The 27,671-nt window shown below is 38.5% G+C and overlaps 1 protein-coding gene across 2 annotated transcripts in view; it reads right to left on the minus strand.

Moving 5' to 3' along the window:
• Positions 1-27,671, minus strand: part of LOC128695463 (uncharacterized) — a 76,512-nt gene that overhangs the window by 16,460 nt on the left and 32,381 nt on the right. For both annotated transcript variants that reach the window (XM_053786111.1, XM_053786112.2), the window contains exons 12-18: positions 20,218-20,406; positions 18,015-18,171; positions 11,402-11,571; positions 10,609-10,846; positions 8,696-8,849; positions 6,729-7,281; positions 454-585 (exon numbers count right to left, since the gene is read on the minus strand). In XM_053786111.1, the coding sequence (XP_053642086.1) occupies positions 454-585; positions 6,729-7,281; positions 8,696-8,849; positions 10,609-10,846; positions 11,402-11,571; positions 18,015-18,171; positions 20,218-20,406 (1,593 nt within the window). The remainder of the gene's footprint in view (positions 1-453; positions 586-6,728; positions 7,282-8,695; positions 8,850-10,608; positions 10,847-11,401; positions 11,572-18,014; positions 18,172-20,217; positions 20,407-27,671) is intronic.

Below are 27,671 nucleotides of genomic sequence, written 5' to 3' on the forward strand. Positions count from 1 at the left end.
CTTCCAGCTCCTGCTCCCACACCTCCAGTGCTCAGTTTCCACCTCCCATGCAAGCAGTTCCCAATTCTCACCTCCATTAAACCCCCTCACCCCAACCACTTTAATCCCTCCTGTGTATGTCCCAACCATTCTATCCTCTCCTTTATAACCCCCATACAGTTGGAACGAGTGGAACTGAACAATAAGGCACCTCCATTTACTAGCAGAGATGTGGATACAGGATCTTTGACTGACACACATCACCAATTTTAGGATTGTAACTACAGTATTAACTGACAGTCAAGTGTATATTCTATTTACCCTATTACATTATTATGTAAATTCGATGAAATACTGACTACAACATAAAAAAAGGGGATAAAATGATTTACGAATCTTATTTATTATATGCCAAAACCATTGAGTAAATACAAATCACTTCTCATACATACACAGAACATAACTCTTTCTTACCATATTTAGTCTTGACATAACATAGTCAGAGGATGTGGCCATTTGTCCCTTAGGTTTCTTCTCTATAAGAAAAGTGAGGTGGCTGGAGATTTGGGATGCCTTCTCAACGGCAACATTATACATAGCCATGGCCTGTAAATTTGCAATAACAAGAAATTGTGTACTGATATTAATAACTACGAATAACAAGATGAATATAAAAAAAATAAGCACAAGACAAATAAGAAAAAACTACACGAGAAGAGTAAGGAAGAAATAAGAGAAAAGAGGAGAAAGAATAATGAAGTAAAGCTAAAGACGAAAATAACAATATGGTAATAATCTGGGATTTTGTTATTCTTGAGCACTTTTTCATTCAAGAAAATCACAAGCACTTGCACATCAAGCCATAAAGGCAACAACGAAGAAGAAAAATTACAAGTTATATTCATAAATGATAATATGATTATCAGCTTTGTAAGCTCTAGAAAAGATATATACTTTCAACTGAGATGCTGGCAACCTGTTGAACAATCTAGGAGTTGCAGAAGAAAGTTTTTTCTGTGAATTGTTTCTCCCCAAGGAGGCTCAATCAAGCAAAAAGGGTCTGAAGCAATTCACAAACGTTCTTGAGTCTGATGTAATAGGTGCAAGCGGTGCCTCATGGCCTGGTGACAAAAGCTCTCTCTTCACAGGGTGAGGGTCTGGGTTCGATTCCCGGCGAAGGGGTGGAAACATTGGATGCATTTCCTTACACTGGTTGGCTATGTACAATGGGTACCTGGGTGTTAGTCGACTGTTGAGAGTCACACCCTGAGACAAAACTGACGTAATTTGTCCGAAATGCTCAGCATAACAAGCAGCTTTCTATATAGTAGTACAGTATGTCATTGATATCAGCTAGGCCAATATACCTTGTGTACATGTACTTGTATTATTAGCAAGAAACTTGGGTTTATTAGCCTATTTTTTAAACCCAACAACTCTCTCCCTAGGGCAGGGTGACTCAAAGAGAACACATTCACCATCATTTATTCCATCGCCATCTTTCCAGAAGTGTGCTGATATCACAATCAGGTTACCCTCTGACTAACATCCCCATCCCTTCTTCAGAGTGAAGAGTGCAGGCACTGCCCAGCCCCACCTCCAGGACTTAAGTTCTGCTAATAGATTTCCCTGAATCCCTTCATAAGTTCTGGTGTCTGTTTTCTCTCTCTTATTAACATGCAAGATTTCAGGAACATCTTGCTACTTCTACTTACACTTAGGTCACACTACACATGCAAGTACAAGCATATATATACACACCCCTCTGGGTTTTCTTCTATTTTCTTATTAGTTCTTGTTTTGTTGATCTCCTCTTATCTCCATGGGGAAGTGGAACAGAATTCTTCCCCGTAAACCATTTGTGTCGTAAGAGGTGACTGAAATGCTGAGAGCAAAGGGCTAGTAACCCCTTCCCCTGTATACATTACTATAGTTAAAAAGAGAAACTTTTGTTTTTCTTTCTTTCTGGGCCACCCTGCCTTGGTAGGAAATGGCCAATTTGTTGAAAAAGAAATAATAATAATACAGTGGTACCTTGAGTTATGAACTTATGTAATTCGTTCCAGAAGGCTGTTCAAGTGCCGATACTGAATGAATTTGATCCCATAGGGAACAATGTAAATTAGATCAGTCTGTTTCAGACCCCCAAAAATACACTTGCAAAATTGTTCGAGTTGGGAGCTGTTTGAAACTCAACGTACCACTGATGATACTGTGTTTATGGGAGATTCTAAAGAAAAATTGCAAAGGTTAGTGGATGAGTTTGGGAGTGAGTGTAAAGGTAAAAAGTTGAAAGTGAACATAGAAAAGAGTAAGGTGATGAGGGTATCAAATGATTTAGATAAAGAAAAATTGGGTATCAAATTGGGGAGGAGGAGTATGGAAGAAGTGAATGTTTTCAGACACTTGGGAGTTGACGTGTCAGCGGATGGATTTATGAAGGATGAGGTTAATCATAGAATTGATGAGGGAAAAAAGGTGAGTGGTGCGTTGAGGTATATGTGGAGACAAAAAACGTTATCTATGGAGGCAAAGAAGGTAATGTATGAAAGTATAGTAGTACCAACACTCTTATATGGGTGTGAAGCTTGGGTGGTAAATGCAGCAGCGAGGAGACGGTTGGAGGCAGTGGAGATGTCCTGTCTAAGGGCAATGTGTGGTGTAAATATTATGCAGAAAATTTGGAGTGTGGAAATTAGGAGAAGGTGTGGAGTTAATAAAAGTATTAGTCAGAGGGCTGAAGAGGGGTTGTTGAGGTGGTTTGGTCATTTAGAGAGAATGGATCAAAGTAGAATGACATGGAGAGTGTATAAATCTGTAGGGGAAGGAAGGCGGGGGTCATCCTCGAAAAGGTTAGAGGGGGGGGGGTAAAGGAGGTTTTGTGGGCGAGGTGGTTGGACTTCCAGCAAGCGTGTGTGAGCGTGTTAGATAGGAGTGAATGGAGACGAATGGTATCTGGGACCTGACGATCTGTTGGAGTGTGAGCAGGGTAATATTTAGTGAAGGGATTCAGGGAAACTGGTTATTTTTATATAGCCGGACTTGAGTCCTGGAAATGGGAAGTACAATGCCTGCACTCTAAAGGAGGGGTTCGGGATATTAGCAGTTTGGAGGGATATGTTGTGTATCTTTATAGGCATATGCTTCTAAGCTGTTGTGTTCTGAGCACCTCTGCAAAAACAGTGATTATGCGTGAGTGAGGTGAAAGTGTTGAATGACGATGAAAGTATTTTCTTTTTGGGGATTTTCTTTCTTTTTTGGGTCACCCTGCCTCGGTGGGAGACGGCCGACTTGTTAAAAAAAAAAAAAAAAAAAAGTTACGTATCGTATTTACTATATAATTTTGAAAAAATATAGATGGATTAATGAAAATGTGTATATTAATGTAATATACATTTAATTAGACTCAGTGATTATTAAGTACAGTGGACCCTCGACCAACGATGGCATCGTATAATGTTAAATCCGACTAGTGATACATTTTAATGCAAAAATTTTGCCTTGATTAGCGCTAAAAAACTCGACCAACGAGATTCGTTCCGTTCGAGACGCATCCACGTGTGGCCTGCGCAGTGTTTACAAGCCAGCCACCGCAGTCGCATCCAAACATACAATCAGAACATTTCATATTATCACAGCGTTTTTAGTGATTGCACCTGCAAAGTAAGTCACCATGGGTCCTAAGAAAGCTTCTAGTGCCATCCCTGTGATAAAAAGGGTGAGAATTAGTATGGAAATTAAGAAAGATTTGAAGGGTTTGGGGCTAACCCTGAGACGCCTATGCCAGTTGTGGAATCCATTTTGCCTACTTCAAAGATTAAGGAAATGTGTGCAAAGTGGGTTGAACTGCAAACCTTTATGGATGAAAATCACCCTAACACAGCTATTGCAAGCTGTGCTGGTGACTATTGCAATGACAATGTTGTGGCCCATTTTAGACAAATCTTAAAGGAACGGGAGGTACAGAGCTCTATGGACAGATATGTTGTGCGACAGAGGTCCAGTGACTCTCAAGCTGGTCCTAGTGGCATTAAAAGAAGAAGGGAAGTAACCCCAGAAAAGGACTTGACACCTCAAGTCCTAATGGAAGGGGATTCCCCTTCTAAACACTAACACCATCCACACACTCCCCTCCTCCCATCCCATCAATCATCACCAGATCTTCAATAAAGGTAAGTGTCATGTAATTGTACATGTCTTCTTCAGTCTGTGTGTATTAAAATTAATATTTCATGTGGTAAAATTTTTTTTTTCAATACTTAGGGGCGTCAGGAACGGATTAATTTGATTTCCATTATTTCTTATGGGGAAAATTAACTCGACTTACGATAATTTCGACTAATGATGAGCTCTCAGGAACGGATTAATATCGTTGGTTGAGCGTCCACTGTATTATTATTATCATAACTAATATGGTGTCTCAAAACATAAGACACTCTTACTGATGTGTACTTGCATGCCAGCACAGTGTGTAAGTATATTTAGGTACAGTATACGTGATTATCATTATCAAAGTATATACAAAATATGAAATAACTTTAAAAAAAAAAAATTGAAATTTTGGAAAGTTTCCAGACATAATGGAGAGACGCAATGCTCAAGGATCCTTGCTCACGGAGAATGCAAACAAACGGGGTGGGGTGCAGTGACCGTATTAGAAAGTCAAGCGGGGGGAGCCATATAGCGAGTTTTGATCATAAATTGAAATACCCATATCAGCGGAACACCATAAAGCGAAATGCCGTAAAGAGGGGCCCTACCATACTAAAAAAATATTCAATAGCTACATTAACCTCTTGACTGCTGCAACCCCCAATCCTGAGGTATCTCCTGGTGTCGCAAAAAAAAAAAAAAAAAAAATAGATAATTTTTTCCCGAATGTAATGACACCAAAAGAACGAAATTTGATGGAAAACTGACGGAATTACACTCTTGCGAATTTAGCGACCTCAGCGATATTTACAAATCGGCAATTTCGCCCACTTTGAGCCCTATTTTCGGCTAATTCCTTTGTTCCAGTCGACCAAACTCATAGCTATTTCTTTAGAACTCCATTTTTTTTTATTGTTTGAGTAGAAGAAACTGCCCATTTACCAATTTCAACTACCCAATAATGTGGTCAGAAATTTGCAATTTGGCTAATTTCACAAAAATTAAAAAATATGACAATGTCAAAATAAGGTCCAGAATGAACAATGCAGACATTCCTGGCTCTAAAATAAAATTTTCTTTGTTCATAAGTCACGTCTCCAGGCCCCTCTGATATTACTTCTGCTTTTTATTTTGAACTTTTATTCAAACAAAAATAGATTTACTGTCATGCAGACTACTGCAATACTGTAATAATTGTACAAATAATGTCAACCCATTCATGACTGCATATTAGAATGGCTAGTTGGACATTTATTGGACAATGACATCATTTGTTTACTTTTGAACATTGGCAAAAATCAAACATTTCCCCTACTTTGAGCTTCATTTCAAGGCTCTTTTTATAGTAAAACCAATCAAAATCACATCTATTTCTATAATATGTTTTCCATTCTATCAAATGAGACCAAGAAAACAAGAATACAACCATAAATACTATACGAAAATAGACCACAAAGTTGGCATTTTAATAAAAAAAAAAAAAAAAAAAAAAAAACGGTCAGAGTTTGTTTTTTTTCTCATGCACTGCATGCTCCAGGATTTTTTTTTATATGGTGCACATTGACCACACAGACCCATTATAATAATATCTTTATTTACTACAAGTACATGTTATACAGGCCTAGCTGACAACAATGATATACTACTACATAGAAAGCCCCTTGTTATGTTCCGCATGTCGGGCAAATTAGGTCAGTGTCCCAGGATGTGGCCCGCACCAGTCGACTAACACCCAGGTACCCATTTTGCTGATGGGAAACATAGACAACAGGTGGAAAGAAACATGCCCAATGTTTCTACTCTGGCTGAGAATCTAACCCAGGCCCTCGCCGTGTGAAGTGAGAGCGTTAACCACCAGAGCCCCTCTCTCACATGTGGGCCTACCAGAGCTTTCTCCTGCTTGATTTGAAGCCGCTAGAATTTATAAGTATATATACGTCAAACACGGTACCTCGTAAGACGTACATATACGACCGAAACAGTCCTATTTTTCCTATTTTTTCATGTATTTTCTGTCTGGAGACATTCAAAATATATTTCTAGCTTTTTAACATTGTCAAGATCTCATTCCTATCATTTAAACATTTAAATTGCAAGTAACATGAGTGGATACCTCTCAACCTTATTTTTTTTTTTTTTTTTTTTTTCAACAAGTCGGCCGTCTCCCACCGAGGCAGGGTGACCCAAAAAAGAAAGAAAATCCCCAAAAAGAAAATACTTTCATCATCATTCAACACTTTCACCACACTCGCACATTATCACTGTTTTTGCAGAGGTGCTCAGAATACAACAGTCTAGAAGCATAAACATATAAAGATACACAACATATCCCTCCAAACTGCCAATATCCCAAACCCCTCCTTTAAAGTGCAGGCATTGTACTTCCCATTTCCAGGACTCAAGTCCGACTATATGAAAATAACCGGTTTCCCTGAATCCCTTCACTAAATATTACCCTGCTCACACTCCAACAGATCGTCAGGTCCCAAGTACCATTCGTCTCCATTCACTCCTATCTAACACGCTCACGCACGCTTGCTGGAAGTCCAGTTATTTTTAATTATAAAAAAAAAAATGTTATATCATACAGTACCAACCTTATTTAGACATTTTTCTGCAGCAAGATGGTATCCTGCATGTGAGTGCAGAAGTGCTAACAACACTGCTGTTGATATATGTAGTTGCTGAACAGTAGGTGTGGTGCATACAACACAGTCCACAATTCCCCGAGGACAAGGTTCAAAGTGAGCTATCGTGGCCTCCTCTCTGTACTTCATCGATGGAGAAGCTGGGTGTTGAGGGTTTATTAACTGGCTGATGCGTCCCTCTGGTCCTATGACAACTAGAGCTGGATTGTCAGTTAATGATTTTAAATCATATTCTGAAACTCCACTACCAGTACGCATCCTTTCTTCATCGTCCAATACTGAATCGACAGACTTTTTATAGAGTTGCTTAGTTTTTTTCATTTCAGATGTGCAGTGAGAAATAGTCATTTTAGAGAAATCAGGTGTTATTGTTTCTAAACTTTGTTGGTGTGATGAATGTGCTACAGTAAGAGACTGTAGACTGTCCACCTTTACCCTGCAGTCTTCAAGCTGGTCACAAAGAAGATCCACTTGTGCTAATAATTCCAGTAATTCTGCAGTTCTGGAAATTAAACTCATTAAGCTCATTCATAAAAATGATATAACATCATTATGCACAGAGGAAAATATTTAAAAAATATTTGCAATTGGAGTACAGTAAATGGACATAAAGAGTAGCTTAATAAAGTTCTCCATCAGTCTACTAAACTTTGCTAATTACTAATGTACTCCTTAACAATAGCCTCTTTTAATTAGTTATTTTATTTTACCATGTACACCTTTACCTACCACGAGAGGGTGATGCTAAGACCCAAAAGGAACAACATCCTCCCTCCCTAGCAGTCTTTAAAGAAATGCATGAAAATCATGACCCAAATGACCCACAACACCCTCACTCGCCTTCAGAACTAGACTGACTAACCGTTTATTGATTCCCTTCAAAGCACTGTGTAACATTTTGATGATAAATTACTTTGATATGAATAAACTGCCTGTTTAACCTCTAACATTAAGTCTTTTAAACAAGTTTTCTGCCTAGTATGTCATCTTGCTTACCTTCTCTTACACACATGTACACTCACACTCCCTGTAATATCAGCATCAGACAATGTTCACACTCTCAGAATCATTCAATACGTGCTGAGGCACACTACACCTAATCTCCATGTTCCAAATTGTCTGCATAATATTTATACCACATTTCCCCCTCATACATTTTGTGGCTCCAACCTTCTCTTCACTGCCATGCAACAATGCTGGTACCACTATACTCTAGTGCTGGTACATACCTCTCTTTTGCCTCCAGGGATAGTTCTTTGTCTTGAGAGGTCTCAACACTCCACCCAAAATTTTTTCACCCTCATTTATTCTATGGTTCACCTTGTCTTTCATAAATCATTCATTAGTACGTTTAATGATCTATTAATTAACACCAAGAAATAGCTAATAAAACTTAGAAATGTCTCAAGTCACTATTTTAACCCTATTACAAGGTCAGAGATGAGCTGTTCCCAACATATACTACATGGGGCAGAAATGGTTTTTGTATTGTGCATACCCATTGCACACTCATTCTCTCATGTAAAGGCTAACATTCACTAATCATAGTATATTTGAGGGAACTTTGTTCAAGACATATTTACATAAAGAGCACTCCTTAATTATGTGAGACAGTTAAAGGGCTTAACATTCGTAATTTAGTAACCAAAAATACAAAAGAAATATATCTTCTTTGATTCATCTTGCATAGAGGTTAAAAAAATCTAAGTTAACCCTTAAACTGTCCAAACATAGATCTACATTCACGTGCGTAGCGCTCTGACTTTGATTTTCCCCATTTGAAAGCATGTTAAAAAAACGTTCGGAGCCTGCCGCACGTCAACATATATCTACGTTTGGACAGTTTAAGGGTTAAATATCACTTGTGTTAACAGAAACGTAATACTGAAAATATAAGCAAGCACCCTTTTCCTAACCTGAGAGGAAGAGCCAGCCGCTGAGCGAGCCCTAGAGACTGCTTGAGGTAGGCTCTTGCTAAGCGAGGCTGTGCTGAAGTTAGACAAAGTTTCCCTAGCCACATAGCTGTTGTTAGATGGAGCCACACCAAACGATGTCTCCAACATATCACATCTGTTGAGAAATATTGTTTTAGAAATGCTGCTGGACAGCAAGGTAATTTTTATGAAAGGTTTCGAGGAAACCAGTTAGCTGGCAACTTGAGTCACAAAAGTGGTAAAAGCAGTGCCTTCACTCTGGAGGGATGAGGCTGTTGCAGTTGGAAGTTAAGCCTTATTGTCATGTCAGCACACTTTTGGAAAGATGGCAATTGAATGACTGATGGTGAATGTTTTCTTCTTGAGGGTCACTGCCTTGATGGGGGATGGCTGACGTGTTAAAATAAAATGTGCACACTAACATTTACCACAAAGGCAAAGTCAATGCCACTGAACTTAGAAATACACTCATGTTAGGCTATGCCTGGAAAGTTAGTGATTATTTTACTACAGCACCCATAGATATAAAATTCACATTCTTAATCATGAGCATGAAAGAAAAAGGAATAAAGATATGACCTCTGGCATTGCACTACCAAAAACCAATCCTGGGGCAGTATTATATAATTTATTATAAAAATAGCACAGGATGATAAAACTGAGAATAAATTACATAGATGCCAACAGCTTAACAACAGTGAGTCAAAATATTTAAGAAAAGTATATTATGCATCATAACAAAGAGGAACATCAATCTGCATGGTTAAAAATGTCTCATTTAAGAGACATTTAAAAGAATTTATGTAAATCCATCACCTTTGGTGATGGATTTACATAAATCTGTTTACCCGAATTTATGTAAATCCATCACCTTTGGTGATGGATTTACATAAATTCAGGTAAACAGATATAATATTAATCCCAAAACTTTCTAGAAAGATCAATTTGTTCTCGAACAGCAATACAAAATATTTAAATGTATATCTTTCACAGCAGGGTAGCATTTTGTGAAGGGATTCGGGAAAACTGGTTAGATGGATTTGAGTCCTGGAGATGGAAAGTGCAGTGCCAGAACTGTGAAGGAAGGATGGGGATATTTGCATTTTGGATGGTCATCTAAACTGTAGTATCTGCATGCCTCTGGCAAGACAGTGATAAGAGTGAATAATACTGAAAGTACACCTACCATCCGACTTACGACCTGCTCGACTTACGACCACTCAACTTACGACCGTGTTTTTTATTCCAAATTTCTGGGAAATAAACAACTATTTGTGTTGTATACAGTGTTTATCCTAAACCTTACAGTATAAAATACAGTACTAACAACATAAAAAGTAAAGTAAAACATGAAATACCAAAATAAAACAATAAAATAAAGTCATTACAAAAATGTTTTGTTGATATTCAGTAGTAAAGTTCAACTTACGACCATTTCGACTTACGACCGGTTTCTCGGAACCGAACTTGGTCCTAAGTCGTATGGTAGGTGTATTTCTTCTTTTCCAGTTGACCCTACCTCGGTGGGAGATGGCTAATGTGTTAAAAAAAATAATCTTTCATAATGAGTTTGGGTTAGGTAGGTAGGGAAATGTACACTTCTGTATCTAGTATTCAGTCTATGAATATTAGGTAAGGAACTTATTTTAAACAACACTGCATATAAAGTTTTCCAATCTCATTACAAATATCTTTTCCTATGTGTGATGTAATTTTACACAGAATTTCTGGGAAAGATTATGAACAGAAACATTATTAGTAAAAGACCTATAATCAAATACTATTCTATTTATAATAAATGCTTATAATCCTGCCTCGGTGGGAAACAGCCAACGTGTTTAGAATAAAAAAACCTTCGAAATGCGTCATGTGTGAAATTTTCCTGCAATATTTACCATTAATTGAAAGTGAAGTTGTTCCAACCAATGCAATGGCCTCCCTACATGCTAGGATAGCAAAGGATATACAAGGTTGGGAAGACTGTTGTGGAGCCCTGAGCACCCAGTGAGGAAGCCAAGCATACAGAGAAGCAACAAGATGAACCAAAGCCTGGACCTCTGTGGCTCTCAGGGTTCTCTTCTCCATCACATCAGACTTCATAGCTTGGTTTAAATACTTGGCACCTTCATCATACTATACAAAGAAAACATTTACTTCGTCATAATTTGATAATTTACACACGTTTATATATCGGGAGCAAGGGGCTAGTAACCCCTTCTCCTGTATAAATTACTAAATTTAAAAATAGAAACTTTCGTTTTTCTTTATGGGCCACCCGGCCTCGGTGGGATATGGCCGGTTTGTTGAAAGAAGTTTATATATATAAAGCTGTAATTACCCAGGATAGTCATTACCAGAAGAGCTTGGCTTAACAATTATCTTGGAACATTACTGTTACTACTAAACAAGATTTCAAGAAAATACAATTAGTTCAAATATTTCAAATGTTTCTAACACAAGGGAGGCAGATTAAACATTATTCAATGGAACTCTCAATACAGAGCAAAATTTGTTGCTAAAATAGTTCTTAAATTCAATACCAGACACTGGACAATTTGGTACCTTCCTCCAAATTTACTTCCCTCACAAACACACTTCTTTTTGCCTTCTTTAACAACGTGAAACGAAGTTCAAGATGTCAGAGAACCATCCTGACAGCATTGCATTAAATGAAATGGCATAGGCTACCTGTCCCAATTTGTAATGGTAGAATGCGATGGCTGCTGTGGTAGACACACAGAGGTAGGCAAGGGAAGAATCTTGACTAGCTGCTTGGCAAGAAACCATTGCTTTCTCTGCCTCCTTTACAAGCTCAATAGGCACTAATTCAGGAACTATCATTAACAGTTCACTTAAACCTGTGAAAATAATTTCAGTAAAAACTCTACATTACCAGAATGAAATTTTCTTATTTAGTAAAAGCAAAGAAAAAATTAAATTAGTTTAAATCAAGGACAGGGTAGCAATTGATAAAAGAGTAAACACCTCAATATTAGCATTCTAAATTTTCAGTCATTAACAATAATTTCAATAATTACACTTGTTTGTTTGTCAGTCCTGCATTTCCCTTTTGTTTAGTATCAACTTGGTGTGTATATGAGAAAGAAAATACAGGTGGGCCCCACTTACATAGCAGGTTAGGTTCTGGGCTACTGAAGAAAAAAAAAAAATGTTGCAAAGTGAAAGTCTTTTTTCACTTTCAAATGCATATAAAAGCCTGAAAATATGTTGACACTATCATATTAAGTGAGCAATAAAGATAGGCCTAAAAAATGCACATTCAGTACACACATTACGTACCTTAAAATATTTTTATCCTTAGCTTATTGTGAGTGGTGAATATATTCATTTTAAGTGGTCTGAATAAATGAAGAACTGGTATAACTGAAAACCAATGCATTAGCGAAATGCTGTAACACAAGGCCCTACTGTATAGGTACACAATACATGGTGTTTTCACCCTACATCTTTGTAAGGACTTTGTACTGTATGTACTTCAGTCTACAAATAACTCTATGCATTGTTTTAAGAGCAGGTATGTTAAGTTCCATGAGGTTCAGAAAGAGCGAGTCTGGCAAGTGGCAAGTTAAAAAGAGTAACCATATATAGGCAAGTACTGCTGATATGAGTCAAACTTAGAAAATGATCTGTTAAAAAAATTAAGATTTTCCCATAAAGTAAATATTGATACTTAAAATGTTAATGTGAGAGATATGAGAGTCCAGTCAAATGTTGGTAACTGGGTACTTGGGTATATACACTAATGTTGTTTCATTATAAAATTGATTAGGAAACAAAATAGATTCCCGGTTGGGGCCACTGTCTGTGTGGAGTTTGCACATTATGCTCACGTCTGGGTGGGCTTTCTCCAGGTACTCTGGTATCCTCCCACACCCCAGAGATGTGCACGTTTCTAAACTGTCCCAGTGTGAGTATGGATGTGTGTAAGTGCACTCTGCAATGGAATGGTGTCCTGTCCAGGGTTAGTTCCTGCCTGGTGCCCTGAACTGCAGGGATAGGCTCCAGCCACCTGTGACCCTGAACTGGGATAAGTGGGTTGGAAAATGAATGAACAATTGCAAATTATTGTAAAATAAAAATTCATAAAGTATAAGATAATCATACAAACGCATGACAATAAACAACATAGTACGAAAGCGCTCAACGAGAATGCCATATTTATTGTTTGTTTCTGAACTGTGTGGTGGTAGGAGATGCTCCTTACAATTTTTGGTTTGCAAACATTTATTCCTTGATTTAACCACTCCAAAGAATGCTAAAGGTGCACTGTGCACCCCTGATGTTTATATCAATTAGCCTACGGTAAAACTGATTTCGTTATATGTAGTTTCACTTAAAGTCATAGTTTCCAAGAACCTGTCGACGACATTAAGTGAGGACTTCCTGTATATATGGTAGGAAGAATATTGGACAGTGTAGTTTTATGTCTAGGCATATGGCATAGGAGGGAGAGACATTGTGAGGGTAGCAGGTGTCAGGGCATGCAGTAGGGAGGGTTGAGGTGATTACCATATATGCTTGTGCCTAAGTGGCAGTACGTCATTTATCAGCCTGGAAGAGGGCTGTCTCCACTTGCCCATACTTCCCAATAATTAATAAATGTATAGTTCTTGACTAATCTTTCCCAAATATGAGCTCATCACAAATGCATAAAATAAACATATAAAAAAATTAATTAGTTCAAGGCATTTTGTTTTAAGGTGAGGATCATTATAACTCAAATAATGCAAAAATAATCCATTATGCAACTTAATAATGTCAAACAGAGTATTTAGGTTTACAGAATTTGCTAAACTGAGCTAAGTTTTTGTCATTAGACACTGATCGCAATAAAATGATATGACAAGCAAGCAGTATATCTTCATTCACTTTCACCATCTCTAATAAATGCTTCCATTTTCAGAAATTTACCATAATTTTTAAGGGTAACAGTCTCAATAAATATTGGAGAAATATCATAAATAACCCTTTCACTGCCACAACCCACAAAGTTAAGGCCCTTCAATGTCATAATTTAAAAAAATTATTTCATATTCTAAAGTGGTTGAGAATCCTTGTTTATAGGCAGTGGCACCAAAAATGTAAAATTTGAAGTAATGCTTATGGAATTATTCAGGGGCAAAGTTCAAGGTCAAGAAGCACTATGCAACTGTGATGTCACCTACTCTAAGCCCACTTCCATTGCTCAAAGGGACCCAATTCTTGGCTGTTTCACTAGAATGCCTTCTGCTCTATCAATTTGAGCACATGAAACTGCCCTTTCAACTATTAGAACTACCCAATAAAGTGCCCAGAATTTGGCAATTCGGCAAATTTTACACAGAATTCAATAAATTCCAATTTAACCCTTTCAGCGTCCAGAGGCCAAATCTCAGAATGACAGCCAGGTTCCAAGAATTTAAAAAAAAAATTATAAAATGGTAGAGAATCTTTTTCTGAAAGTAATAAAACAACAAGTACAATATTTGATGGAAAACTGACAAAATACGCTCTTACAAATTTTAATGCATCAAGGATATTTATGCATCGGTGATTTTGCCAACTTTGACTCCCATTTTAGACCAATTACAATATTCTAGTCAACCAAATTCTTTGCTATTTTATTAGTATTACTTCTATTTTATCGATTGAGCACAAAAAATTGCCCAGTCAACTATGTATTTTAACTAACCAATAAAGTGATCGGAAGTTGGTAATTTAGCCAATTTAACACAAAGTTCAAAACATTCCAATTTCAAAACAGGGTCCAGAATAAACAAATGCAGGTATTCCTGGCACTAAACTAACATTTCTTCTGTTTATTAGTTACGTTTTCAGGCTTTACAAATGAACTACATTTTGATTTTTTTTCGCAAAGAGTTTTTCTTTACACCAAAAAATGGAAGATTCACTGTTATGCAATATTGTAATAAGTGTATAAATAATAATCACCAAATTTGTGAATGTACAGTGGTCCCTCATTTTTCATAGTTAATCCGTTCCTGGAGTTGCTACTATTATCGGAATCTACGATTTGCGAATCAATTTTCCCCATAAGAAATAATGTAAATACAATTAATCCATTCCCGACACCCAGAAGTGTTAAAACAAAAAATTTTTTTACATGAAATATAGATGTAGTACATAAACAATACAATGGGAAATGATGAATGAAACATTAACAGCATAACACTAACCTTTATTGGAGATTCTTCTTAGTGTATGGGAGACTGGAGGAGGAGAGAGATTGGATTGCTTACAGTTTGGAAGGGGAATCCCCTTCCATCAACACCTCAGGTACCAATTGCTTTTCTGGGGTTGCTTCTCTTCTCTGTTTTTTAATGCCACTAGGACCACCTTGAGAGTCACTGGAGTCCTGTCTCGAAAAATAACTGTGGAGATAGCTGTTTCTGGCGTCTCTTTAACACTTCCCTAAAATGGCCCGAGTTTGTCACTGTACATGTTGCCAACATGGCTTGCAACAACCTTGTCAGGGTGATGTTTCTCCATAAAGCTTTCCATCTTACCCCACATAGCAAAAATCTCTTAAATTTCTGAAGGCACCTTCTTCCCTCTCTCTTCCTCCTCTGCAGCAAGATTCTGAGCTGCGGACTGTTGCTGTTCCTGCTGAAGCTCTTGCAGCTCCTCAGTGGTGAGCTCTTCATTGTGGTCTTCCACCAACTCTTCCACATCCTCCAAACTCACATCCAACCCCATGGAACTCCCCAGTGCCACAATTGATTTAACAATCGTATCAATCGTATTTCTCACCTTCTTTACCACAGGCTTGGCACTAGGAGCTTTCTTTGGAGCCATGTTAGCTTATTTAGTACTTGCAAGCACTAAAACGAGTGGAATATTATGAAATATTTCGTAGGAGCACGTGAGGGGACCTTCGCTCACTGGTAAACAATGCCAGACTGGCTGGGTAGGGAGGCCGCCCCGGCTCACTCCGTGCGTATGTGTCCCGGACGAACTACTATTTGCGAGTCAACCTATGATTAGCGAGCCCATGTTTATACGAAAATATCCCTATGATTTCCGAAATCTATGATTCCTGAGAACTACAAAAAGCGAGGGACCACTGTATATCAGACCCACCAGCTGACATGTATTAGACATGTGACATCATTTGTTTACTCTTGAACATCGGCAAAAACTGAACATTTCTGCTACTCTGAGCTCAGTTTCAAGGCATTTTCAATATTAAAACCAATCAAAATCATCTCTATTTCTGTAATATATCTTCCATTATATCAAATGACATGAAATTGCGAATACAACTGTAAAAAAATACGAAAAAAAAAACATCGCAAAGTTGCCGTTTCAATCCAAAATTACAATCGCAGTTTTTTTCCTCATTATGCACTGCTTGCTGCAGGATTTGTTTAATGTTGTGCACACTTACCACACAGATGTATTTTCTCATATCTAGGCCCAAATTTACAGCTCACAGTTTATCTGAGTGAGCCGAGCTTATGGCATAGATCTACGGTTTGGACCCTGGCTTCAAAGCCGTAGATCTACGGGACGGACCTTGAAAGGATTAAACAATCCACAATCAACACTGTAGGCATTCTGGGCTACAGTGTCCCTAGGCCTCTCCTACATAACATTTGCCCTCCAACACTCTTATATGGGTGTGAAGCAAGGGTTGTAAATGCTGCAGCAAAGAGGTAGCTGGAGGCAGTAGGTTAGCATTCAAAAAGGGTGGCATTCATTTGAGGGATGGATATTTTTATGTGAAAGATGATGTGTCTAAGGGCAATGTGTGGTGTAAATATCATGCAGAAAATTCATAGTGTGGAAATTAGTTGGAGGTGTGGAGTTACAAAAAGTATTAGTCAAGAGGGCTGATGAGGGGGTGTTGAGGTGGTTTGGTCATTTAGAGAGAATGGAACAAAGTAGAATGACTTGGAGAGTGTATAAATTTGTTGAGGAAGGAAGGCAGGATAGTGGTCATCCCCGAAAAGGTTGGAGAGAGAGGGACGGGGTAAAGGAGGTTTTGTGGGCGAGAGGCTTGGACTTCCAGCAAGCGTGTATGAGCATGTTAGATAGGAGTGAATGGAGACGAATGTTTTTTGGGACCTGACGAGCTGTTGGAGTGTGAGCAGGGTAATATTTTGTGAAGGGATTCAGGGAAATCGGTTAGCTGCATGTCTAAGCACCTCTGCAAAGACAGTGATTATGTATGAGTGATGGTGAAAGTGTTGAATGATAATGAAAGTTATTATTTTTCTTTTTGAGTCACCCTGCTTTGGTGGGAAAAGGTGGAAGTGTTAAAAAAAAAAAAACTTGGGTAATAATATATAATTAAGAATGACCAGTCATGGTTTAGGCTGGCCCAATAATTGAAGCAGATCTAGTAAAAACCCATAAAACAGGCTGGAGGGCAGAAGTTCCTACATTGTCTCAGGAAAATTGCCAAAAAGCAAATATGTACAATATTCCTGCCACTTTGAGGCCTATTTCAGGGCCTTTCCAGTTTGAAACTGACCAAAATTACTTCTATTTCACTAGTATGTTTTCAATTTTATCAACTGATGCAAAGACACAGCCAATAAAAACCATGAAAACTACTCTAGAAAATACTTTGATAATGCTGTTTTAGCCCAAATGAAAGGTCACAGGTCAGCTGTTCTGATCATGCACTGTATGGGGCAGGATTTTTTTTAACTGTGCACACCCCACTGTACAGGCCCATTCTCTTGTCTAGGTATAATTGAGAGCACTAGACACACACATGTAGGTGCCACAGGCCTCAAAAGCGCATACAGTTTACACATGGAAGATGTGTGATAAATGGTTTAAAAAACCGACAAGTTGAAGACTGAGACACTGTGCAACATATGGTAATCTTTATTGAGGAAACGTTTTGCCACACAGTGCTTCATCAATCCAATACAAACCAGAAAGGTGTAAAGAGAGAAGTTTGAGGTAATCAGTCTCTCAGCCTGGAGTCGATGTGTTCAGTCCATCAATGATTGATGGACTGAACACATCAACTCCAGGCTGAGGGACTGATTACCTCAAACTGTTCCTCTCCTTACACCCTTCTGATTTCCTTTCGACTGATGAAGCCACTATGTGGCGAAACGTTTCCTCAATAAAGATTCCCATATGTTGCACAAGTGTCTCAATCTTCCACACGGAAGACAGTGAAAGGGTTAAATAAAGATCTGCCTTAGAGAAAATTTCCACAATGATTTATGAAGCTTTTCAACATCTGGAATATTTGCTAATGCACACCCACAGGCTAGGAAAATTAGGTGAAATAGTTGATATAACTGTTAATACAAACCTTTAATAAGATAGGTATGGAGGGAGTGTTTGCTGGCAATGGATACAAGTGTAGCCCAGGAGCACACTGTGGGAGTGATCAGACCAGAAAGTTGGTATACATAACCTGCTGATGTCAAACAGCTACAAGTCACTTCCACATCTTCAAGGCTGACTTCCTAGGTATAAAATATATTCTAAATTAAAATGAGCTTTAAATGCAACCTAAAATTAAACTCCAATTTTTACCACAATTTGTCTCAATATATGGCAAACTTGTTTTCTTGTGTAATGTTAGTGAAGCTGAGAAGAGAATATTAAGTTCTTTCTCCTTTCAGTATCTATATGAAGAACATTTGTGCAGATAATTATTTTCATAGGTAATTGGTAAGTGGACCAGGTGTTTACAGTGAAACATATAAGTGAACAGTATTTAGATAAGGCTAAAGAGGTCTTTGTGGCATTTATGGATTTGGAAAAGGCGTATGACAGGGTGGATAGGGGGGCAATGTGGCAGATGTTGCAGGTGTATGGTGTAGGAGGTAGGTTACTGAAAGCAGTGAAGAGTTTTTACGAGGATAGTGAGGCTCAAGTTAGAGTATGTAGGAAAGATGGAAATTATTTCCCAGTAAAAGTAGGCCTTAGACAAGGATGTGTGATGTCACCGTGGTTGTTTAATATATTTATAGATGGGGTTGTAAGAGAAGTAAATGCGAGGGTCTTGGCAAGAGGCGTGGAGTTAAAAGATAAAGAATCACACAAAGTGGGAGTTGTCACAGTTGCTCTTTGCTGATGACACTGTGCTCTTGGGAGATTCTGAAGAGAAGTTGCAGAGATTGGTGGATGAATTTGGTAGGATGTGCAAAAGAAGAAAATTGAAAGTGAATACAGGAAAGAGTAAAGTTATGAGGATAACAAAAAGATTAGGTGATGAAAGATTGGATATCAGATTGGAGGGAGAGAGTATGGAGGAGGTGAATGTATTCAGATATTTGGGAGTGGATGTGTCAGCGGATGGGTCTATGAAAGATGAGGTGAATCATAGAATTGATGAGGGGAAAAGGGTGAGTGGTGCACTTAGGAGTCTGTGGAGACAAAGCACTTTGTCCTTGGAGGCAAAGAGGGGAATGTATGAGAGTATAGTTTTAACAACGCTCTTATATGGGTGTGAAGCATGGGTGATGAATGTTGCAGCGAGGAGAAGGCTGGAGGCAGTGGAGATGTCATGTCTGAGAGCAATGTGTGGTGTGAATATAATGCAGAGAATTCGAAGTTTGGAAGTTAGGAGGAGGTGTGGGATTACCAAAACTGTTGTCCAGAGGGCTGAGGAAGGGTTGTTGAGGTGGTTCGGACATGTGGAGAGAATGGAGTGAAACAGAATAACTTCAAGAGTGTATCAGTCTGTAGTGGAAGGAAGGCGGGGTAGGGGTCGGCCTAGGAAAGGTTGGAGGGAGGGGGTAAAGGAGGTTTTGTGTGCGAGGGGCTTGGACTTCCAGCAGGCATGCGTTAGCGTGTTTGATAGGAGTGAATGGAGACGAATGGTTTTTAATACTTGACGTGCTGTTGGAGTGTGAGCAAAGTAACATTTATGAAGGGGTTCAGGGAAACCGGCAGGCCGGACTTGAGCCCTGGAGATGGGAAGTACAGTGCCTGCACTCTGAAGGAGGGGTGTTAATGTTGCAGTTTAAAAACTGTAGTGTAAAGCACCCTTCTGGCAAGACAGTGATGGAGTGAATGATGGTGAAAGTTTTTCTTTTTCGGGCCACCCTGCCTTGGTGGGAATCGGCCAGTGTGGTAATAAAAAAAAAATAAGGCAATTGCTCAACATGGAAGGTACATAATTAGGTTTGATCCAAAAAAAGAATAGCTCCAACTTCTAGGATCGAGAAACCTTCAATAGCATCAAGATACCACTCAGTCTGAAGCTGCTATTTTTAGCTGCTTCTAATTTTACTCATTTTAATTACTCGAAGTGCAACGATATATACCTCTGATGAGTTTTGAAAGTCATTCTACTCTCGGAGCCCGGCAATGGGCCAGAACATACCTGTCATATATAAAGCAGTATAATACATGTATGTTATTCCCCTTAAATCATGCATCAGGCTTGATTCACTTTGTACTTTCTCAAGTTTCACTTTATGCTTTTTTAGGCAAGGGTATAGATGTAATGTTTATCAAAATATAATGGCAATGCAGAAGAAGCAGAATCAAATGTAGCTGACCTGAGAGCTCAGTTCATTCCATATATTAAGTGCAGTATGAAGAGGTGCAAAAAAGACCTCTTGGGCATGAAGTGTGAGGCAGGTTGCTGAAGGGCGAACATCACACGTATCATCCACTTGCTCCTCTTCTCCAAGATCTGTAGCTTGAGTAGTCAGAGAGATGGGCTTCTCAGATTCCTCAGTCTCAGCCTACAAATACAAACATCCACTTAAAATATGTAAACAAAAGGGAATAAATTTAGAAGTACTAAGTGTTAAAGGAAATTCTGTATATAAAAAATGAGAAATAACAATACATTACAAAAACTGAGTCAATATTTAAATGATATGTGAGAAGTTTTTCATCCTAAGTATAGAACCTAGCTTTCCACATAACAGACCAGGCATAAATAGTAAGCCCTGCTGAACCTGCCTTATCAGTGCAAGGAGTTTCCCAAGAACATATTAATTTATAGTAATCATGTAAATACAGTATTGCAATAATTAAGGTAAGATACAAGATAAGAGTTTCTTTCAAGTTTTTAACCAGGGGGGAGGGTAAGCCACCCAGGATAACCCAACAAAGTCAGTGCATCAACAGGTATCTATTCAATACTAGGTGAACAGTAGCAGCAGGGATAAGAAAACATGTCCAACATTTTCACCAGTACCAGAGACTGAACCATGGACATAAAAGTACAAACTGAGTGTGCTATCAACTGAGTCATAGGGACCTGCAATTGCTGCTGCAACATACACACACATAAATAACAAAAAGGCACAATACCGTGACTGGAACGATACACAAATAACCCGCACATAAAAGACAGAAGCTTACGACGACGTTTCGGTCCGACTTGGACCATTGACAAAGTCACACTAACAGAGGAGGAGCAGGACGGCTATATATAGGCAGGAAGAGGTGGAGGTAGTAGTAGTGGTAGTAGTAGTAGTAGTAGTAGTAGTAGTAGTAGTAGTAGTAGTAGTAGTAGTAGTAGTAGTAGTAGTAGTAGTAGTAGTACTACTACTACTACTACTACTACTACTACTACTACTACTACCACTACTACTACCTCCACCTCTTCCTGCCTATATATAGCCGTCCTGCTCCTCCTCTGTTAGTGTGACTTTGTCAATGGTCCAAGTCGGACCGAAACGTCGTCGTAAGCTTCTGTCTTTTATGTGCGGGTTATTTGTGTATACACACACATCTAGTATATACAGATGTATAGCATTTAAATACATGCAATAGAGCTGCCAAACTGAAGATAAATCAGAATGAAAATGGTAATTATTTTGTTTCTAATGTTTTAATATAGTTGTACAGTGGAACCCCGGATATCGGCTGGTGTGGATATCGGCCAAACTGGATTTCAGCCACTTTTTGGGCCAAATTTCTATTCTGGATTTCGGCCTGCAACTCGGAAATCGGCCGTATTGGATGCGTCACCTTGCCACTCCACGTTCATGAGTCAAGTCTGGCTGTCTCTCTGAGTGAGTGAGCAACACTTCTCACAATCATCCAAACATTTCGTTATAATCTATTTTTTTTTGTGGTTGTTTATTGAGTGCAACTGCAAAAAGCCACCATGGGTCCAAAGAAAGTTCCCATTGCTAGCCCTTTGGTAAAAGAAAGTGAGAAACAAGATAGAATTCAGTGACAAAACCTTGTCCCTCTTCAGGCAAATCTTAAAGAGATGCCAGAAACAGACCTCTTTGGACAGTTTTCTTTGTGTGACCGGGGTGAAGTGACTCAAGCTGATCCTAGTGCCAGTAAAAGACAAAGAAGGAGAGTAACTCCAGATAGGGACTTGATACCTGAAGTTCTCATGGAAGGGGGATTCCCTTTCCAAACAATAACCCCAACTCCCTCTCCCCTTCTCGCCTTCTTCAATACTCCAACAAGAGTCTTCAATAAAGGTACGTAATGTTCATTTATCATTAAAAGAGTATTTCAAATACATTGTACATAATAGTGCAGAGAAAATTTTTAAGGATATATGAAAATATTTCTTGCCATGGATAGTTACACATTAATATATTTTTTTTAAATCTAAAAACTTCAAATTTTTTGTTCCTTATATAGGTACACCTATGAAGACTAGTCGCTCCATGACCCTTGTCAGTTTAGCGCTTTATTTGATTATAATAATAGAGGAGGGGTTTGGGATATTGGCAGTTTGGAGGGATATAGTGTATATCTTTATACGTACATGTATATGTTTCTAAACTGTTGTGTCCTGGGCACCTCTGTAATAACAGTGATTATGTACGAGTGAGGTGAAAGTGTTGGATGATGATGAAAGTACTTTCTTTTTGGGGATTATCTTTCTTTTTGGGTCACCCTGCCTCGGTGGGAGATGGCCGACTTGTTAAAAAAAAAAAAAATTGTTTTCAGTATGTAAATCTTTATGTTAGTACAGTGGACCCCCGGTTCACGATATTAATCCGTTCCTGAGAGATCATCGTAAACCAAAATTATCGGAAAGCGAATCAATTTTCCCCATAAGAAATAATGGAAATCAAATTAATCCATGCAAGACACCCAAAAGTATGAAAAAAAAACTTACCACATGATATATTAAGTTTAATACAATATAATGATTAAAATAACAATAACAACAAAAGAATAATCACAATAGAATAATTGACACTTACCTTTAATGAAGATCTGGTGATGATTGATGGGATGGGAGGAGGGGAGAGTGTTGAAGTTTTTAATGTTTAGAAGGGTTATCCCCCTCCATTAGGACTTGAGGTAGCAAGTCCTTTTCCGGGGTTACTTCCCTTCTTCTTTTAATGCCACTAGGACCAGCTTGAGAGTCACTGGACTTCTGTTGCACAACATATCTGTCCATAGAGGCCTGTACCTCTCATTCCTTTATGACTTTCCTAAAGTGGTTCACAACATTGTCAGTGTACAGGTTGCCAACACGGCTTGCAGTAGTTGTGTCAGGGTGATTTTCATCAAAAAAGGTTTGCACTTCAAGCCACTTTGCACACATTTCCTTAATTTCAATAGCCATTAGCACCCTTGGTCTCGATGGGTTGGCACTAGAAGCTTTCTTGGGGCCCATGGTGACTTATTTTGCAGAAACAAGCACCAAAAACAGTGATAATATGGATAATATGGAATGTACTGAATGTATCCTTAGATGCGCGCACACTGGCTGGCTTGTAAACACTGGACACGTCTCGTACGAATCGTATCGCATACCGGGTTTTGTATCAGGAAGCGAGGCAAATTTTTTTTTATCAAATGCATCGGCTACCGAATTTATCGGATACCGATAGCATCAGGAACCGGGGGTCCACTGTATGTTAATCTTTAAAAAAATATTTTTTTTTGTTAATATTTTTGGGTGTCTGGAATGGATTAATTTTATTTACACTAATTATGGGAAATATTACTTCCGTTTTCGACCTTTCCAGATTTAAGCCAACCTTCTGGATGGATTACAGCCGAAATCCAGGATTTCACTGTATATGATTTAATAATCTAGTGGTAGACTCATAGGGAAAGGTTCAGTAGAAAACTATGCATGGAACTTTTTTTTTTTTTTTAGCCTTAACCATGAAGGAGGAAACACATTCACCATCATTCATTTCATCACTGTACTCAACTATTTGCGGATGGAGTCGATTCTTGAATCCTGGCCCTGCATCTTAACTTGGCACTAAGGATTCACTCCCTTGTAGCCATGTGGGCCCTATGATACCTTCTAATCTTACAACAGAAATACTTCCTAACATCCCTGTGACTAATGTGTGTCTAACTTACAGATGTTTCTCCAAATTCCCATTTCTTGCCTTTCAAACTGCCTATTCCTGTCAATCTTGTCTTTTGAATATGCCCCTGGCTCTTCTGTCCTTCAATGTTGTTAGATTTAATTCTGTTAGCCTCTCCTTGTAGCTCATGCCCCTTAACTCAGGAACCAGCACCGTTGTGTGCTTCTGCACTTTCTTCACTTTCTTAACAAGTTTTCTTTTCAGGTGCAGATTCTATACTGGTGCTGCATACTCCAATATGGGCTTGATGTATGTAGCATAATGGGCCCAGAGACTGGTGGGTTTTCAAAAAAGCTACTCTTAGATTTGCTAGACGAACATTATCTAGAGGTTATTTGGTTTGTGCGAGTCTCTGGCAAAATACTGGGCACTAAGTTTGCTCCAAGGTCTTTCTTACATTGCCTTTTAATTGTATTAATAAATATCCAGACACTGTGACCTCTTTCTTGCTTTTCTCTGGCACGGATGGCTATTTGTATGTTTCAGTCCATTATATATGCACTCATGTAATCTCTTAAATTTAAAAATCTTCTGTTCAAACATGAAAGCACTTAAGGTATGATAATGCATGCAATTCTCAGTGCTTTATTGACTTAAGTAATCAACAATGTATGAAAAAGCAGAATACAGATTGAGATTTTTTTTTTTTTTATATAAGCTATTTACAGTTATACAAACTCTCTCTACAAGAAAAGTCTCAAATTTATTATACAGTAGAACCCCCATATCCAGTGATTCAATATCCGTGGTTTCAGTTATCCATGGTTTACTGTGGCCCAAAAATACTTCTTAATTTTGCATAATAATGGCCCCAAAGAGCAAAAGTAGAAAAATCTAAGAGAAGCCGTGAAGCGTTTCCCATCAGTGAAAGTGATAATTCTCCACTTTTTGTGCATACTTTATCAATTAAACTTTGTAATAATTATTTTTTTTAACATGTCAGCCGCTTCCCACATATACAGCCTCTCCTCACTTAATGACGGAGTTATGTTCCTAAGACCATGTTGTTAAAAGAATTCGTCGCTAAGTGAGGAGCGTACTATAATGGTAGCGAGTTTGTGTCAACCATCTTTGATACTATTTTAATGTCACCTTTGCACCATTTATAATATTTCTGGTAAATTTTTAAATGTTTATACAGTAGTGTACTGTATATTGAGATAAACAGAATAGAGGAAATCAGCTCTAGTATACATTATTTAGGTAGGAATACTAGTCAGAGAGCCCGTTGTAAGTCCGAGGCATCGGTAAAAGAGTAGAACATGGCTAAGTGAGGACAGGCTGTATGTATGTATATGTATGAATATGTATGTATGAATATGTATGTATGTGTATGTATGTATGTATATATATGTATATATATGTATGTATATGCAGAGGAGAGAGAGAGATTTTGGGAGATGTTAAGTGAATGTATAGGAGCCTTTGAACCAAGTGAGAGAGTAATTGTGGTGGGGGATCTGAATGCTAAAGTAGGAGAAACTTTTAGAGAGGGTGTGGTAGGTAAGTTTGGGGTGCCAGGTGTAAATGATAATGGGAGCCCTTTGATTGAACTTTGTATAGAAAGGGGTTTAGTTATAGGTAATACATATTTTAAGAAAAAGAGGATAAATAAGTATACACGATATGATGTAGGGCGAAATGACAGTAGTTTGTTGGATTATGTATTGGTAGATAAAAGACTGTTGAGTAGACTTCAGGATGTACATGTTTATAGAGGGGCCACAGATATATCAGATCACTTTCTAGTTGTAGCTACACTGAGAGTAAAAGGTAGATGGGATACAAGGAGAATAGAAGCATCAGGGAAGAGAGAGGTGAAGGTTTATAAACTAAAAGAGGAGGCAGTTAGGGTAAGATATAAACAGCTATTGGAGGATAGATGGGCTAATGAGAGCATAGGCAATGGGGTCGAAGAGGTATGGGGTAGGTTTAAAAATGTAGTGTTAGAGTGTTCAGCAGAAGTTTGTGGTTACAGGAAAGTGGGTGCAGGAGGGAAGAGGAGCGATTGGTGGAATGATGATGTAAAGAGAGTAGTAAGGGAGAAAAAGTTAGCATATGAGAAGTTTTTACAAAGTAGAAGTGATGCAAGGAGGGAAGAGTATATGGAGAAAAAGAGAGAAGTTAAGAGAGTGGTGAAGCAATGTAAAAAGAGAGCAAATGAGAGAGTGGGTGAGATGTTATCAACAAATTTTGTTGAAAATAAGAAAAAGTTTTGGAGTGAGATTAACAAGTTAAGAAAGCCTAGAGAACAAATGGATTTGTCAGTTAAAAATAGGAGAGGAGAGTTATTAAATGGAGAGTTAGAGGTATTGGGAAGATGGAAGGAATATTTTGAGGAATTGTTAAATGTTGATGAAGATAGGGAAGCTGTGATTTCGTGTATAGGGCAAGGAGGAATAACATCTTGTAGGAGTGAGGAAGAGCCAGTTGTGAGTGTGGGGGAAGTTCGTGAGGCAGTAGGTAAAATGAAAGGGGGTAAGGCACCCGGGATTGATGGGATAAAGATAGAAATGTTAAAAGTAGGTGGGGATATAGTTTTGGAGTGGTTGGTGCAATTATTTAATAAATGTATGGAAGAGGGTAAGGTACCTAGGGATTGGCAGAGAGCATGCATAGTTCCTTTGTATAAAGGCAAAGGGGATAAAAGAGAGTGCAAAAATTATAGGGGGATAAGTCTGTTGAGTGTACCTGGTAAAGTGTATGGTAGAGTTATAATTGAAAGAATTAAGAGTAAGACGGAGAATAGGATAGCAGATGAACAAGGAGGCTTTAGGAAAGGTAGGGGGTGTGTGGACCAGGTGTTTACAGTGAAACATATAAGTGAACAGTATTTAGATAAGGCTAAAGAGGTCTTTGTGGCATTTATGGATTTGGAAAAGGCGTATGACAGGGTGGATAGGGGGGCAATGTGGCAGATGTTGCAAGTGTATGGTGTAGGAGGTAGGTTACTGAAAGCAGTGAAGAGTTTTTATGAGGATAGTGAGGCTCAAGTTAGAGTATGTAGGAAAGAGGGAAATTTTTTCCCAGTAAAAGTAGGCCTTAGACAAGGATGTGTGATGTCACCGTGGTTGTTTAATATATTTATAGATGGGGTTGTAAGAGAAGTAAATGCGAGGGTCTTGGCAAGAGGCGTGGAGTTAAAAGATAAAGAATCACACACAAAGTGGGAGTTGTCACAGCTGCTCTTTGCTGATGACACTGTGCTCTTGGGAGATTCTGAAGAGAAGTTGCAGAGATTGGTGGATGAATTTGGTAGGGTGTGCAAAAGAAGAAAATTAAAGGTGAATACAGGAAAGAGTAAGGTTATGAGGATAACAAAAAGATTAGGTGATGAAAGATTGAATATCAGATTGGAGGGAGAGAGTATGGAGGAGGTGAACGTATTCAGATATTTGGGAGTGGACGTGTCAGCGGATGGGTCTATGAAAGATGAGGTGAATCATAGAATTGATGAGGGAAAAAGAGTGAGTGGTGCACTTAGGAGTCTGTGGAGACAAAGAACTTTGTCCTTGGAGGCAAAGAGGGGAATGTATGAGAGTATAGTTTTACCAACGCTCTTATATGGGTGTGAAGCGTGGGTGATGAATGTTGCAGCGAGGAGAAGGCTGGAGGCAGTGGAGATGTCATGTCTGAGGGCAATGTGTGGTGTGAATATAATGCAGAGAATTCGTAGTTTGGAAGTT

The sequence above is a fragment of the Cherax quadricarinatus genome, chromosome 50 (assembly GCF_038502225.1).
Source record: "Cherax quadricarinatus isolate ZL_2023a chromosome 50, ASM3850222v1, whole genome shotgun sequence".
Taxonomy (NCBI): Eukaryota; Metazoa; Arthropoda; class Malacostraca; order Decapoda; family Parastacidae; genus Cherax; species Cherax quadricarinatus.